Source organism: Mus caroli, chromosome 9, assembly GCF_900094665.2.
Source record: "Mus caroli chromosome 9, CAROLI_EIJ_v1.1, whole genome shotgun sequence".
Taxonomy (NCBI): domain Eukaryota; kingdom Metazoa; phylum Chordata; class Mammalia; order Rodentia; family Muridae; genus Mus; species Mus caroli.
The window spans coordinates 42,886,881-42,904,021 of record NC_034578.1 but is presented as its reverse complement, the minus strand read 5'-3'; the positions used below and the strand labels follow the sequence as shown (position 1 = coordinate 42,904,021).

The window sequence follows — 17,141 nt, the reverse complement described above, 5'->3', positions numbered from 1 at the left end:
AGGGGGGGGAGAGGAGAGAGAAAAGGTAAAGGAACACGGAACCTCGACGTGTACATTTGCAGGGAACTATAATAAAGGACACACTGCTGGCGAGCTGGTGTTATTGCTGAAACTGGGCAGAACTGCTTAATCAAAACCTAAATTTAACTTTAGCCAAAATTCCCCATCTGAGTAAGCCCTGCCCACAAAAACCAATCTAAAGAGGCAATGGGGTCTCTTCTCCTTCCTATTGATTCTCTGAGAGATGTGACGTGTGCTCACAATCTGATTCCTTTAAAAAAAAAAAGATTTAAACTTGGATTATTCCACAATCCACTCACAGGAGAACCTTGAACTCTCATCTCCCTCCCTCCACCTGCAAACTGCTGGGATGACAGGTGTGTGCCACACCCATCTGACTCCTACCTCTTTGAAAGGCTTAAATCTGAGTAGTAGAGTCCTTGTGTACCAAGGGTCACACACTTGCTAGAAATAACCTCCTGATGGCCCATGCAACAGCGCCTCAGTAGCTGACGAGATTCTGCTCTGAACAGGTTAAACACAGCTTTCGAGCTCCTTCACCCCAGGCAGCCGAGGCTCCGAAGACACTGCCTTGGCTATCTACTCTGACATGATTTACTACGAAAGGACAAAAGCCCAGGAGACCGTATACACTCTGGACACCATCATAAGTCATCCATGAAACACTCCAGCTCTCCAATACACCAATAAGGGAGTTACTCTGAAATAAGAGGGATGGACAGTCATACAGAGAACAGGTATAGCTCATGCCAGAAATCAAAACCAAATTTAAAAACTCCAAACAAAGAGTTCTCTTTTCCTTGCCTATATGACTGAGGTATGGACGTATCTACTATGTAAGATGGTGTTGTCCTTTTTGTGCCCAATATATTCAACAAGGGTCATATTCGTATGCAACATGTATGGCATTCTCAAACAGTGACGAGAATCTACGCTATTATACGTTTGCCTCCCCTGCCTCAGTAGATAAGTAAGTAGACAGATAGGTTGGTTTGTTTTTTTTTTCCTCCTAGCCATAAAATAATCAGCACAGCTTTTGAAAACACACCAAGCAGAGATTAACCACGTCCTGCTCTGCTGCTCTCTGATGTCAACCTCCTGGTCACAGGCAATTCACAATGCATACTAGAAGGCCTGCAGAATCCAGCCCCTCTTCCTGTCTGAACTCATCCCTACCATGGATCTGAAGCATTAGCCAGATGGCCTTGGGTCCAAGCTTTGGAAGGTTCTTTCTGACTCCAGGATCTACACACTTGCCATTCCTTCTGCTAAGGATGTTCTGTCTTCTCGATCTTTCAAAGCTGCGTTTTTCTCACCATTCAGGTCGCAGCCATAGCTCCATCTTGCTTTCTGTGGCCTATCTGAAGTTACATCCTTCCCCACAGTTGCCAGCCCATTCGTTTTCTCCATGGTACTGAGGAGTGTTTTTTTTTGTTGTGGTGGTTTGATTTGTTTTTGGCTTTCTGAGACAGGGTTTCTCTGTGTAGCCCTGGCTGCCCTAGAACTCCTGTGTCAACCAGGCTAGCCTCCGACTCAAGGGAGATCTGCTAGCCTGTCTCCAGAGCACTGGGATCTAAAGCTGGGACAGAGTCTTTTTGTTTGTTTGTTGTTTTGTAGGGATCTCTTATCTCATTTATCTATTTAAAAATAAATTCCAGCTCAGTGTGTGGTGGAACAGGCCTTTAATCCCTCCTGGGGATGGGCTCACCTCTATGACGTATTTCAAAATAAATGAAAGTATATTCCAGGTGGCTTTGTTTGTTTGTTTGTTTGTGTCTCTTTTTCAATAGTGTATTCCAAAGCTGGAGCCCATCAAACAACACTCCTGAATGAGTGAATGAATGAATGAATGAATGAATGGGTATGGGGAAGATTCTACTCACAGCAGAAATGTCTTAGGTATCTTTCCCAACTTCTGAGCCTCTTGTAAATAAAGAACATTTCTTTTTATTTTCAGAGCATGGATTTTGCTCTCTTTTATGCCATGCATCAAAACACACTAGCCAGACTGATGCTTGGGAAATGAAATAGCATTTCTGGCCCTGAGACAACTGGTCCGGGCACCTCCAGCTTGAGCCAGATCTATGACTTTCTAGGGAGTTGGCACCAATGTCAGAATGTTAAAATAAACATCGTCAATGCTGAAAATGGAATATTGGGGCTCTGAGTCGGCAAAGGCTGGTCCTAATTGGCCTTAGCACCTCATAGGGCAAGCAAAGGGGAGACCCCATCACAAGGGTCATCCTTTACCGATCACCTCTACGTGGTCTAGGGCTGGGACTGTCATCCCTACCGCAGACATGCAAACGCTGCTGTGGATTCCTCTCCTCACTTCTCTCTCCTGATGACTCTGTTCCTGCTTTCTAAAGGGCACATGCATGTGTTCATCTGCTTCACGGCACTCTTCTTTACAGGCAGACAGAAGTCAGGCTTGGAGTCTTCATGAGCTGAGTCTGCAGTAAACACACCCTTCGAAAATATGTCACTGATAAGCTTTGGAATGAGGATTTAGGGCAAAATGTTTTCTCTGTGACACATGTAAATTTTAAACTCCTGAGCTGAGGATACATCCTCAATGGTAGAATGCATTGTGGGGGGAGGGGGAGGATGGGAGCAAAGGACGACGAAGCTAGAAGCTAACCCTTCTAAGTATTGTACCCTGTACGCAAAACAAAGTGCAAATGATTTTGTTTGGGGGTGGCAGATAATGATTTTGTTTGTTCTCTGTGACAAGGTCTCACTATGAATCTCAAACTGGCCTTGAACTCGAGCTGCCTCAGCCTCCCATGTGCTAGGATTGCAGGCATGTGCCACTAAGCCCAGCTGCAAATGTGTGGTAACATTTTTCATATTTTCCACAGAATTTTAAGTGAATCTCTGAAGAAACTATTGCATGCAAAAAAAAAATTGTTCATCAGTATGGCAAAAATTAAGTTACAAAAGAACAATGACAATCTGAGCCAGGTGAAGACCCGCACTAAATCTCAGCACACCGGTGCCGTGGCGGCAACGAGATGGAGAACAGACTGGACCACACAGGGCCCTATAGCAAAGCATGGAAATAATGATGTGGGGCTGGAAAAACGGCTCAGTGTTTAAGGGCACTGGGTGCTCTTCCAGGGGACCAAGGCTCCCCAACTCCCATAAGGCGGATGGCTCACAAAAGTTCCAGCGAATCCAATGTTGTTGTGTAACCTCCAGGGGCATCAGTTGCAGGTGGTACAGAGACAGCCATGCCAACAAAATACCGTACACTTAAATTAATTAATTTGAAGATAATTTTTAAAGTAAGAAAGGAAAAAGCCATGTAGCATAGCATGTAACAAACCTAGAATCCAGTATCTGAGAACTGGAGAATGGAGATACAAGAGAGGCTTTTAACTCAAGGCTCTATAGGTTACACATGGAGTTCTAGGCTAGCCTGAGCTACACAGAAAACCTTGGGGGGTGGGGGAGACAAACACAAGGACTGAGGATGTGCATCTGTGGTACAAATCCTCATGTCACTGAGTTCAATCCCCAGCACTGTTAATAAGTAAATATTTCGAGATGGCCCAAAGCAAAAGCCAATGTGTTTATCAGATCGGTCTCTTGTTAAAAGACAATTAAAGATAAAATAAAATCAAGCTAAATGAAAAACGGTTCTGCATAAATTTCATAGCCCAATGTGGAAGCTCATGTCTATAATCCCAACACCAAGGATCTGAGGGCAAGAAGGTCACCAAGAGTTCCAGACCAGCTGGGACTACAGAGTACCACGTGGAGGAACTTCAAAGTAGCACTTGAAACAGTAGTTTCCCCCCACACACACACCCTCCTTGAATGAAAGTGCGGCATGCAGCTTGTGTCTCACTATCCAGAATCAATGGGACTTACCTATCCAGAATCAATGGCACTTGAGGTCAATAGCTCTTCCGGGGGGGGGGGGGGGGGGGGGGGGGTGTGGCAGTCTTACTCACCTTACTGACTACTGCACCTGAAGAAAATGACGACATTTCTTACCTACTCCTTGAGTGGCCTTGCGTGCCAGCACTGCCTAGGGAGCATTGCACATCGCAGTTAATCTACCCAACACTGAAGCTTGTGGGTGAGTGCTACTGTCATCCCATTGTAGATGACGAAATCCAAGCACAGAGAGGTTTAGCCAGTATTCAGGGCCCAGCAGTGCCCCCGTCTTAAGCAGCAGACAAATCAAACCAGGCTGTTTTAGGCAAAGCTGAAGTTTTTTTTAATATACACAGAACGTAGCTATTCTTTGTTCTGTTCATCCAGCTAGCTTGAAGGTACAATTAGGCACAGGAAACAGACCATAAGTAATCAGAGAAGGGGGAAATATATATATATTTTTAAATCTTAATACTTATCATGTTCTGCCAAAAAGACAGAGAACCTTGGGCAATGTGTCTCAAAAGAAATTTTTAAAAAGGAAATCAAAGTAGGTAGGACAAAACCAGGGTGAGCTGCTGACCAGAGCCTGTGGTTCCTGCGAGCCTTCTGCAGCGACGCTGACGCTGGCTGGCGGCACTGCAGAGCTGGGATGTCGAGACTCAGCACCGGGGAGCCACGCTGCAAAGGTCCCAACAACGGAAAAAGGAAAAAAAGGGGGCGGGGGTGTCCCGTTGGTTCCTTTTCTTTTCATCATCCTATTCGCTCTGGGAAGTTTGAGTGAACAGAGTTTGGACGGGGGCCAGCTTCTCTTATTGTTGGACAGAGTGCAGTAGCTTAGTCAATAGATGAAGTTTGCTTTAGCTTCTTACTCCTTGGAATGGGTCATGTAGGAAGAGGGGTTTATAAATAGTTCTCCGATGTATAGAAAATGCCTATTGCCTAACCTCCTTCTGCTGACATGGGCATCGTCATTATTACCTGTGTCTGATTTTTGTGCACGATTAGAAGAAAATCTCAGACCATTCAGTGACATAAAGAAGGAAACAGAAAGAAAAAAAAAAAAGCATACACCTTGAAAGGAGCGAATGGCTGGCCTAGTGTAGAAAGAGCTAGGGAAGAAAACCAGTCTTTAACCTCTGTTCGACCTGACTGCGGGAGACAAACGCTGCAGGAGAGCCTCGCTCCTGAGGAAGGAACGGCAGCAGCTCCAGCAACTTCTAGGACCTAGACACCTTCCCTGCCATTATATAACCAAGCCATGGCCTTACTAGGCCATCCCAACCTATGTCAGCAGCTGCTGGGCACAGCTCAGCTGTCAGTGTTGAAGGACCCTTCCAAAATGTATTCAGATAAGCAGGGCGCAAGCCAAAATATGCCCATGGAGCACCCTGAGCATGTGACAGCGCCTTGTGAATCAAGCTTCACTCGCAGCAGAGTCATTTAAGTAGCAGAAAGATAGGGCCCTTGGAGCTGGAGCCAGGAAACTGCACACTGCTACAGAAGCACAAACAAACGCTGGTGTGGTCTCCTCCACACATGCAACTCATTGTCCCAGCCATTTCAGCCTCATTCAAGTCTGAATATTTCCATACATAGGAATTGCATAACTGCACACCACAAACGATCAAAGATAAAAACCAACATAAACAGTGACACCCGTCTATAAACATGCCAGTGCTGTAAAGGCTGCAGCCCTAAAGGATACCAAGGTCTCAGGGAAAAACTGAAACACACACACACACACACACACACACACACACTCTAGAAAGCAACCAGACCAACCATAATTAGGCACTGCCTTTGCTGACTACTGAAAACAGAAATGTCCCTTTTATATATAAAGCCAAGAATCAACTGTTTGCAATTATGTTTATAAGACACTCAATCCAGCTTGTCATAGATTTTTTTAATCAATATTTTGATATAAAAATTCAAATTTCTTTAAATCATAGAGAACGTAGCCAGACAACCAATTATGTTTGTGGAGTCCATTTCCCAGAGGTCAGAGCAAAATAATCACAGAAGCAGACAGGGGAGAGAAAACAAGGGACCGAGGCATTCTGTTTGTCAACACAAGTTTGACTAGGCCAACAGTAAACACACTGTAGGGGGTAAGGAGATGCCGGCTTCAGCTCCAGCTGCCGGTCTGAGGGACTGCAACAGGAGGGGCGCACTTGAGTCTGTCACTGGGCTCTGAAGACTTGAGGCCTTCTGGTAAAAACTGACAAAAAGGCTTGAAGGGGTCCCATCAGAGGAAGTGAAACTGACCAATCACTCTGCCTGCCACCACCCTCGGAAGAAGGGCCCCTTGTAGTCTTTGACAGAGAGAGGCGAGGAAAGTAACTTTCAGGTTGCCAGTAAGCAGGATACGAGGCCCAGATAAGTCGCCAGGCTTCTGGCAGGGAGGGACTGCCATAAAAGCCAAAACAAGGTAGGCTAAGGTAAACAGCGGCCAGGGGGAGGAGGGGAGGGGAGTCCTGTGTCTCCCAGAGGAGCTGCTTAGGTAGTAAAGGTTTTTCATTAGCCAGGCGGAAGAAAAACTCAAGCTACTGTTTTAAATATAAGGAATGACTACTACGTTAAAAGTATCCATTTAAGTGAGGTATTGAGCAAAGACAAGTTGGGAATTCAAATGGGTTTTGTGGCTTCCATCAAAACTGAATGATTTTCCTTGATACTCTCAATGAAGAAAGATAGGTAAAAGTGCTACCTCTGAGTCCTTTAAAAAATATACTACATGCGTATACATACATGATTTCCTAACTGACCTTGGCCAATTTCACTACTACAGCTCCTCAAATCCCTTGGGAACCAAAGGGCCCAAATGAGTGGAATTCTGTCGTGCCAATCCCACGGTTCCCTTCCCTACTAAAAAGCCCACCCCGAGCTCAAAAAGCCCACAATTTCAGACCCTCTGACAACTAAAAATAACCAGCAAACCATCTATCCTAAACTGTTTAACCCTTGGTTAGCTAGTGTCACCAGGAACCCTGAGCCTTGGGACATCTGGTCATGGGTCCATTCCATTTTTTCCCCCCTTATTTCCCCGTTTTCTTCACTACCTCTTCCTATAATCAAGTATACTTCCTCGGGCTTTCAACTGACACCATCTCCCAGTCTTAAATAATCAAACGTTGATTCCTTTCTCCGGTATAGGTGCCAGGTCCTTCTCATTTCCCGGTGTCTAGCACCCCACCGCACACCCTCAGCCCCATGCCCCAGCCGTCCTGGGAAGCCTGAGGCAGCCAGTTTGCGCGTCTTCCCCCATCCTGTGGTCCACATTTCATATGCCCCTGCCCTCGTTCTGATGGTTTCCTAATTGCTGGTTCCGGAGTCTTCCTGGCGTGCAGTCCGCCGGCCCCCAGAGAGTTCCAACGCCTCCTTTCCAGTCACCCCCCCCCCACCCCGCGCACAGCCCTGGGGACCTCTCCGGTGTCCAGCTGCTAAGTTCCCGGAGCCCCCCCTTCCGGAACCCCTCCGCTCTGAGATCCCTGCCTTCTCCCGCCAGCACCGGTCCCCACTGCTGACCCTGACCCGAGCCCCGGGGAATCGCGGTCTCCCCTGGCCCCACCGCCCTGCTGCAACGCCCCCCGGGCAGCGCAGCCCGCAGCCGCGCGGTCCCCAGCGCCACTACCTTGGCCTTGGTGACGAGGTGCGTGGCCCGCTTGACCACAGCGAAGTTGCCCTTGCCGATGGTGCGGTCGATCTCGTAGTAGCCGATGCGAGCGGCCATCGACCCGCGGGAGGCCGGGGCTGTGGGACGCGCCGGGACGGCGGCCGGGGGCACTGCGGCGGGGGCTGCCGGTGGCCCCGCGGCGGGCGGAGGCAGCAGGCGGCCGGCCGGCCCGGCTCCCCCTGCTCCGGCCACGGCAACCCCGCCAGCTCCGCTCGCCGCCGCCGCCGCCATCTTGTTGTGCAGTGAAACCTCCGGGGCCGCGGGGAGCCGGCCGGGGGGGAGGGGGCGCGGGGGGGCCGAAAGAGGGGGGTTGCCGACAGACGTCACTCCGGGAGGCGGGGCTCCCGCGCCGCCGGGCGCCCGGCGCCATGGCAACCGCGCGTCACGTGCGGACGCGCGTCACTGCCCGAAGCCATGGCAACCGTGACCTCACCGGGCGAGCTCGACCTTCCCGCGTGGGTCCCTGTTCCTGAGGCGCCGGCTCCCTAGTGCCCCCCTCTGGGGAACAGGCATTGAAAACGTCGAGGGTCAGCAGCAACTTCTAAGCGAGGTAGGGATATGAGATGGGGAGACCCCAGAACCAGACTCCCGATGGCCCCTGGTTCGCTGATGGGATCCCTGCTCCGACCTGTGTCCCAGTTCAGTCACCACCAAACCTCCCTTAAAAGGATTTCCTCATCACCAAAAATACCAGCCTTGTCCCACTTTAGCCCTGGAGGCCACAGAGGCAGGAATAGCTACAGTATTTAAGCAACTGTAACCAAGTTGGTAGCAAAGGCAGGGGAATTGTTCAGCAAAAACTCTTACAAAGCCCAGCTCACTTCGTACAATCAATCTAATAAGTCATCGAACACAGAGGAGTGCGGAAATTGGAGTTTGCATATTCAAGGATGTTGAACCCATCCCAAACATGCGTTCCAGTCATTGAGTGGGTGAGGGCCAGAAAAGGACTGTCATTTTCCTTCCTGCCACCCCTGACTCGGAACAATTCTCCAGCCTGAGTTTGTCAGAATCTCTGCGCTCTTTTTCTGTTGCTGGGTTAGTACTGGTGAAGTGTGTTGCATCCAGGACCACGTCATGCTTAAAGATGAGCAATCCAATCCGTTAAGCAAAACGAGTAACTAATATAAATTCCATCCCTACTAATGACTCTCTAAGGACATTAAGAGTGATCAAATTAATAACCCCTGCAATAAAACTCATATCCCTCTTTCTTCCCTCCTGTTATCTGACATTCCACATCCTGGGCTGTAACTGAGCCTCTCCCCCTCCTCCTTCCTTATTAAGTAGATTGATTTATCTGCCTCTGGTGGGGATAGGAAATTGGGCTGTAAAGGAGAGATAGCCTTTGGTCCGTTAGAAAAGGAAGGAAGAAGGCTGTGTGCATTCCTCTATTTAATTGTATCTCATGTATCCAGTGCTGTACTACCCACACCTGTATCTCCCTCCATGGCACAGGAGTATTGTCACATCTCTGTGCAGTATCAAAAAGTGACATCCAGGTCACTGGGTATGTGAGAAAGGAAATACATGCTTACTCTTTCTGACCACAGGTCTTTCCCCAATGTTCTGGTCTCCCCCCCCCCCCATGTGACATAAGTAATGGCTGGGTCTAGGATGGGACAGAGGGGTCATCCCACAACTGCCTTGGATCAGTTCCCTGGTGGCTATTTCAAATTGCCAGCACAAATAACACTAATTGGCTCCTTTACAAGCAAATAAAGACAGGGATGAAGTGGACGTTGCTTCTTAGGCTGCTTAAACCTATTCATCAAGTGAGATTATGAAATCTGAGATGAATGATTGGGTGTGGCCAGCCACCCTTACAACTTCATGGCCCTTGCTGGAATCTAGCAAAGCCAATAACTTAGGAGCTGGACCTCAGAATGAGGTTTACCATCTCCTTGGAGGTGGGGAGCTCTGCTGGTAAGACAAAGAAAAACAAGCCTTCTCTCTGGAAGTCTTAGAATTAGTACTGAAGCCACTCTTGACTATGCTGTGCACCCAGAGTGTCTTCCATTCTTAGACATTTAGACATAATTTGAAAATTTGTTTGTTTTGATCAAGTTCTCTCTCTCTCTCTCTCTCTCTCTCTCACTTACCCTGGCTGATTTCTGGGTAACCAAGGGCAACCTTGAATCTGTGATCTCTCTGCTTCCACTTCCCAAATACAGGAGTTACAGGAGTTACCTGTCTTTTTTTTTTTTTTTGGTTTTTCGAGACAGGGTTTCTCTATATGGCCCTGGCTGTCCTGGAACTCACACTGTAGATCAGGCTGGCCTCGAACTCAGAAATCTGCCTGCCTCTGCCTCCCAAGTGCTGGGATTAAAGGCATTTGCCACCACTGCCCAGCAACATCCTGACCTGTCTCATGCAGTGCTGGAGATCAAACCCAGGGCTCCGTGGTGATGCTTTACCGTGCACTCACTCTACCAACTGAGCTACACCTCTTATTCAAATTCTCATTCTATCACTCCCCCACCCCACCCCTCACTTCAAGAAAGCCTTGAGGAGGAGCTAGGAAAATGGAGCATTGCTTTAATTTCCAAAGAGAAGAGACCTATCCTGCTGGTTCCCTAGCAGTGAGTATAGGATAGCCAGATAACGTGTCATGGGTGTTCCTTGCCTTTATGGAATGGGGTGTATTCGGTGCGTTATTCAGGGATCTGGATAAAGGCTTGCTGGGTTCTCAGAGACCTCGATCCCCAGCACCATAAAATAATAATAATAACAACAACATCAACAACTATTTGCCAAGCACTAGATTGCACAGTATACATTGATAATATTATAAAAGTCACTTAAGATTTACAACAAGCCTGGTGTCACAGGCCTTTAATTCCAGCACTTGGAGTTCCAGGACAGCCTGGTCTACAAATCAAATTCCAGAACAGCCAGGGCTACACAGAGAAAACCTGTCTCAAAACAAAACAAAATCTTACAACAAGGTCTGGAGAGGTGTTGTATTACTAGACAGATTCTGCAGCCAAGGAAAAAGAGAAGTGGAGACACTAAGGGGTTTGTCCAAGGTCACAGAGCCAGGAAGTGGTAGGGCCCGAATTCAGATGCAGGCAGCTGCCCCTGGAGCCTGTGTTCTATGGCTTCTTTCCCCAGTTCTAATCCTCATGAAGGAAGATGCCAGAAGGAAAATCAGGTTTCTGAGCTAAGGCTGCCTTACTTAGATTCAACCTAGTGTTCTACTTTCTGTTTTCAATGAACCCCAATTCATCTGTTAAAGTTCCCTCTCCCGCAACATGGCCTTATCAGGAGGTTATGGAAGCTTTCTTACAAGATGGGATCTGGGAGGAGGGTGAGCAGGGGCATGTCTCTAAAGATCTCTCTCTCTCTCTGATCTCTCTCTCCCTCTCTTCTCTCTGGCTTCTTGGCCAGGAAATGAAAAGCTGTCCTCTGTCATTTGCTCCCTCCATGATATGTTTCCTTGACCCAGGCCCAACAGAAACACCTTGTCTCTTTAGAAGTTCTTATAGCTGTGTAGGAGAACTTAGCCTGAGGCAGACATACTTAGCAAAGTCCAGCTGAGCTGGCCTGTGAGGAGAGTGGGGAGGAGAAAGGAAAGGGGAAGCAGGTGGAGCAGCCAGGAGGCCCAAGCACCAAAAAAAAAAAAAAAAAAAAAAAAAAAAAAAAAAAACAAAAGGGGGGGGGGGAGAGGAAGGGAATCAAAATGTCTGGATTATGTAGGGAAGGGCCTCTGGGGAAGGAAGCCTTAGACTGGAATGTTTAGGGTAAGGGATGGGCTATGCTAGACGTACCTTGTAACAGATAAGGAATGGGGTTGCTGGGAGAACCTGGGAGCCAGATATGCTTTGGTATGTTAAAAAGACACCTCCGGGTTTGAAACTTAACAAAGGGTTGAATATCCTATATATTTGAACACTGATTAAAACAGCAGTAGAGAAGAGGAGGTTGAGGGTCGCTGGAAGCAAGACAGAGGGGGCCTACAGCCGGCCTGTTAAACAGGCCTGTGGTGGCTTGGCTTATAAAACTCCCAGAGGGAGACTTGCTGTTCACTAGGAAAGAACATCACTCCCCTAATGAATTGCCCCCAAGATGTGTGCGTGACCCTGCCCCTTTGGGAGGACTGACCTGGGTTACTGAAATCTCAGAGACGTGCCAGTTATTAGAAGGGCAGAGATGGCTACAATCAGACCCAATATCCAACTACTTGCTTTCTGGAAAGGCAAAGGTACATTCAAAGACAAAACCTTTCCGCCGGGGCAGTGGTGGCGCACGCCTGTGATCCCAGCACTTGGGAGGCAGAGGCAGGTGGATTTCTGAGTTCAAGGCCAGCTTGGTCTACAGAGTAAGTTGCAGGACAGCCTGGGCTACACAGAGAAACCCTGTCTCGAAAACAACCAAACAACCAAACATTAACCTCTCCACAGTGACGGCATTGACGGCGTTCTGTCTGCTTGCGAATCCTAAAAAACCCAACCCAAGACATTGTTGTAGAAGGCGATAGAACAGAGACCTGGAGGATGATGGCTCAGTCAGCTCACTGGGTCAAAAGTTCATGCCCCATGGTAACGTCATGGTAACTGAGTTCCATACCAGTGATCCATAAAAACAAGCCAGATGTAGTAACACGAATCTGTTATCCCAGGACCCCTATAGTGAAGTAATCGCCGAGGCAGGAGAGTCACATGGAAGCTCAAGGACCACCTAACATAGAGGACAGATTGTGACAGAAGCAAGAGACCTACAGCCTGAGCAGGGCGAAAGGAGAGAACTGATCCAAAAAGCTGGTCTCTGACATCCACCTTGGGCCATAGCCATAGTATGTATACACTGTGGTGTGCATGCTCTCCCAACCATGCACACACATGCACAGGTTAGACACATACACATAATGATGATAATAATAACATTGTAAAAGGCGGTGGGTCACAGAGATGGGTCTGCTGTAAAGGTGTTTGTTGCAAAGCCTGATGACTGATGCCCATTTGATCCCTGGGACAACTCCTGCAAGTTGTTATCTGGCTTCCACATGTTCCTTGTGTGTGTGTGAGTGTGCGCGTGTGCATGCTCTGTATGTAGCAAAGTGCTTGTCTCAAATGTATGAGACCCTAAGTTCAATCCATAACATCACAAAAAGAAAAAAAAATTCATGCTTCTATAAGTGATTCAAAATCTAGGGTCTATGCCAAGTATGGTTCATAATCTGACCAAATGGGAAGCTGAGACAAGAGGGTTGCCACAAGTTCAAGGCCAGCCTAAATTACATAGTAAGACCCTGTTTTAAAAATAGAGAAAAATAATTTATTGATTTTTTAAAAAATATGCATATAAGTATTTTGCCTACAAGTATGCATATGTATCGCACACCTGCAGAGGCTAGGAAAAAAAAAGCACTGGAGCTGGATGTGTGGTTCACACCTTTAACCCCAGCACTCCAGAAACAGAGGCAGGGGGATCTCTGTGAGTTTAAGGACAGCCTGGTCTACAGATTTGAGTTCCAAGACAGCCAGGACCAGGCTATACAGAGAAACCCTGTCTTAAAAAAAGAAAAAAGAGGGCTGGTGAGATGGCTCAGTGGGTAAGAGCACCCAACTGCTCTTCCAAAGGTCCAGAGTTCAAATCCCAGCAACCACATGGTGGCTCACAACCATCCGTAACGAGATCTGGCGCCCTCTTCTGGAGTGTCTGCGGACAGCTACAGTGTACTTACATATAATAAATAAATAAATCTTAAAGAAAAAAGGAAGGAAGGAAGGAAGGAAGGAAGGAAGGAAGGAAGGAAGGAAGGAAGGAAGGAAGGAAGGGCATTGAGTCCCCCTGGAGCTGAGGTTACAGATGGCTCTGAACTACCACTGTGTGAGTGCTAGGAACCAAACCCAGGTCCTCTGCAAGAGCTGGGCCACTTTGTTTGTTTGTTTGTTTGTTGACAGGTCTCATTATGTAACCTGTTTGTCCTGGAATTCGGTATAAATCTCAATGGCCTCGAGCTCACTTAGATCCACTGCTTCTGCCTCTCCGAGCTGAGATTAAAGGCTAACCCCACCACCTAGCATGCTTAGCCATTTGTTTTCAAGATAAGATTTCCTTGTGTAAAGCCCTGGCTGTCCTGGAACTCACTCTTTAGACCAGACTGTCCTTGAACTCACAGAGAGCCACCTTCATGCTTTTCCATTTTTAAAGGTCCACTTAACCTCAGTGCTAGGCAGCTTGCCAGCAACTGGAAAGAAAACTGTATCCTCACTATATTGCCTCATGGATTTTTCAGACCTCTGAGACCATAAGGAGGGTCCAGTCTCTGGACATCTCTGGAATCAGCTGACACGGGGATAGATAGTTGACTTACACACTTTATTCAAAACATCTGTATACCAAACACAATGTTGCTGAATATTTTTATTCTGCTAATTTTGAAGCCAGGGACTTACTACCTCAGTCTAATTCTGCCAGCACACAGGAACTAGGACACCGTGGGCCACATTGTCTGAAACTCCAAACACCCTGGTGTCTGGGAGATGCGTCTGAATGTGAGGCTTCTCTGTGCAGGGGCCACCCTTTGTTTCCATCTCAGCTGTGTGGCTTTTACTTCCCCTTAAATCCCAGATCGACCTAGCCTGGTTTGCGTGTCTCCTCTGACTGTCTAGAAACAGGCCTGAACAGTCGAAAAGAACAAGCTGGTGTCCAGCTCTAGAGCACCACAGGAAGGGCCTGAGAGCAGATGGGAGCTTTCCATCAAGGCTTGGCTTCGAGTTGTCCCGAGCATGATGCCCCACCCCCTGCCCCAAACCCAGTTTTCCCTTTCTTTAGTGTAGTAAGGGTTACCAGAAGAGTCTTTTACAGTTACTAAACACCCCTTAGATCACTCCCAAGTACCTTCAAGCCTTCTAAAAAGACTTTTCTTTCTGGTTGTTGTCGTTGTTTGGAGACAAGGTCTCTCTGAGCAGTCTTGGTGGGCCTGGAACTCACTCTGTAGACCAGACTGGCCTTGAATCAGAGATCAGCCTCCAGAGTGCTGGGAATAAAGACATGCCCTACCCCGCCTGACTTATTTTTTTTACAGTATTGTGTCTATGTGATTGATATATTTGGGGGTACACACATTCTATGGAACATACATGGAGATCTAGAGACAACTTGAGCCAACCCCCCATTTATTTTTTCATGTTTTAGTTGTGAGCCTCCTCTCTAGCTCCACCATCCCTATTTCCCCCCCACACACACCTCTTTTGAGACAGTTTTACTATGTAACCTGGACTGTTACGGAACTCATTCTATAGACCAGGCTGGCCTCAAACGCTGAGATCTGCCTGCCTCTGCCTCCAGAGTCCTGGGGCTGAAGCTGTGCTCCACCATCATTTAGCCTTTCAGTCTCTCTCCTTGGGCTCCTTCCATCTCTTGCCCAAGGTTCAAGTAGCCCTGCTTCAGTTTCTAGACTGGGTGGGATTACAGGGGTGTGCCATGGTGCCCTGTGGCTTTTCTACCTGTTTAGGTGTGACTACTGTATTAGCATTCAGGCTCAGTCTCTTCCCCTAATAAATAAATACATCATCATCTGGAGGTTTCCTCTTTGGTGATTGTTTTTGCAGTGTTGGGGATATGTATATCCAGGCCCTGACACATGCAAAACCAGTCTCCCCCTGCCCCACCCCTGCAGTGAGGTACACTCCCCAGCTCCCCACTTTGATGTGATATAGAATATCACTGGAGTATTCATTAGAAGAAAATCCATCCAGGACAATGTTTTCTCGCAAACACGTGTGTACCTTATGCCAAGGGTTCCTCATTTAATCAGCTCTTCAGTACTTATGCTATAAAGCCTTTTAAAAACCAGACCTTATGCCCTTAATCCCAGAACTCTGAAGGCAGAGGCAGGTGCCATCCAAGGCTTGTTTTTGGCTGTTTGACACAGAGTCTTGTTGTATATCCAAGCCTAGCCTCAAACTCACTACCCTCCTGAAGGTGAGGAGTACAAGCTTGTGTTGCCAATCCTGGCAAGATCTGGGCATATTGGCTTTGGTGGTGGTGGTGGTGGTGATGGTGTTGTTGTTGTTGGTGGTGGTGGTGATAGTGTTGGTGGTGGTGGTGGTGCTGCTGCTGCTGGTGGTCTTTGTTTTTATATGTGTGTGTATGTATGAATGCATGAATGTATGTATGTATGTGTGTATGGAGAGGCCAGAGGGCATTGTCAGGTATTGTCCTCAATCTCTCCCTCTGCTCTGTTGTATGCCTCTCTTGTTGAACTTGGAGCTTGGTGATTCAGCCAGACTGGCTGGCCGACAAGCCATGGCCACCCTTCTTGCCTCTGTGCCTTCAGCATTGGGATTACAAGTATGCATTGCCAAGTGTGTTTTTCAGGATGAAACTCAGGCCTCCTTGGGGTCCTTGCATATCAAGTGCTCTGGTGACGGAGCCACGTTTTCCCAGTCCTTTCGGAGGGTTGGTTGATTGGTTTTGAGGCAAGGTCTCACATAGTTCAGGTTTCCCCTTGAGCTTGCTGTGTAGCCAAGATGACCTTAATCTGCTAATGCTCTTGCCTCTACCTTCCAAGTTCTGGGATCACAGGTGTGTGCCACTGTGCCTGGCTAGAATCTTGTATATTTAGATCCTTTCTCTTAAATATAAAGGCTGGACAGTGGTGGCGCACACCTTTAACTCAGCGTTTGGGAGGCAGAGGCAGGTGGATCCCTATGAGTTTGATGCCAACCTGGTCTTCAGACACAGAGACACCCTGCCTCGAAGAAATGAATGAATGAATGAATGAATGAGTTAATTAATTAAAAGTGTACCTAAGATCTTAGGAAGTCAGAACTAAAGGCATCCTTGACATTTTCCCTTCCTGTCTCTGGCTCTGCACCTGGTTCTCCTTGCCAGTGTCGCCAGTGCAGAGTCTCTGCCTTGGGAATTGCCTCTGGGTCCTAAGTGGTCTATTTAAACCTTTCCCTGTTTTCCCAGCCAAGATTGATGTGCTGCTTCTTGCACTGAGTGGCTGTCATTCGGGTTTTCTACCCGTGTTTCCAGCACATTTCTGCCACTGGGACTGGCTTCTATAGGAACTGGGATTCTTTCTCCTTGCTTCCTTTTCAGGCCCCTGTAAAACAGGAAAACCCAGTGACCCCTTTCCCTTGGCGGCAGCGACACCTGCTGGTGGAATTCTAAAGTACAGTTTGCCTTTTGCCTTAAAAAAAAAAAAAAAAAAACAAAAACTAGGGCCCTCTAGTTCTTTCTATTTATACTTCAGGGAAATTGAAAACTGGAAGCCCACGTCAAGAACCAGAGAGTTGAAATCCAAATGGAAGCAGTCTCCAGGAAGCAGCATTTCTTTATAGCCAGAAAGGTAGAACAGTGGGGACTGGGAGATGGGAAATGGGTAATGTGCTTGCCACACAAGCGAAAGAATCTGAGTTCAGGAGTATGGGTTGCACCCTTTAATCCCAGCACTCAGAAGGCAGATGCAGCCGAATACTTGAGTTCTTTTTTTTTTTTTTTTTTTTTTTTTTTTTTTTTTTTTTTGGTTTTTCAAGACAGGGTTTCTCTGTATAGCCCTGGCTGTCCTGTGTTTCTTTCCTCTAAGCCACTTGTTTAA

General features: G+C 47.4%; 2 protein-coding genes across 3 annotated transcripts in view; one reads left to right on the top strand and one right to left on the bottom strand.

The window, feature by feature from the left end:
* Sik3 (SIK family kinase 3) overlaps positions 1–7,839 on the bottom strand; it is a 204,429-nt gene extending 196,590 nt beyond the window's left edge. For both annotated transcript variants that reach the window (XM_021173280.2, XM_021173281.2), the window contains exon 1: positions 7,544–7,839. In XM_021173280.2, coding sequence (XP_021028939.1) covers positions 7,544–7,816 — 273 coding nt within the window. In that variant the 5' untranslated portion in view covers positions 7,817–7,839. The remainder of the gene's footprint in view (positions 1–7,543) is intronic.
* Positions 7,840–8,029: 190 nt separating this feature from the next.
* Positions 8,030–17,141, top strand: part of Pafah1b2 (platelet activating factor acetylhydrolase 1b catalytic subunit 2) — a 45,105-nt gene continuing 35,993 nt past the window's right edge. Inside the window, exon 1 of the mRNA XM_021172743.2 lies at positions 8,030–8,135. The gene's annotated coding sequence lies outside the window, so the exon portion shown is untranslated. The remainder of the gene's footprint in view (positions 8,136–17,141) is intronic.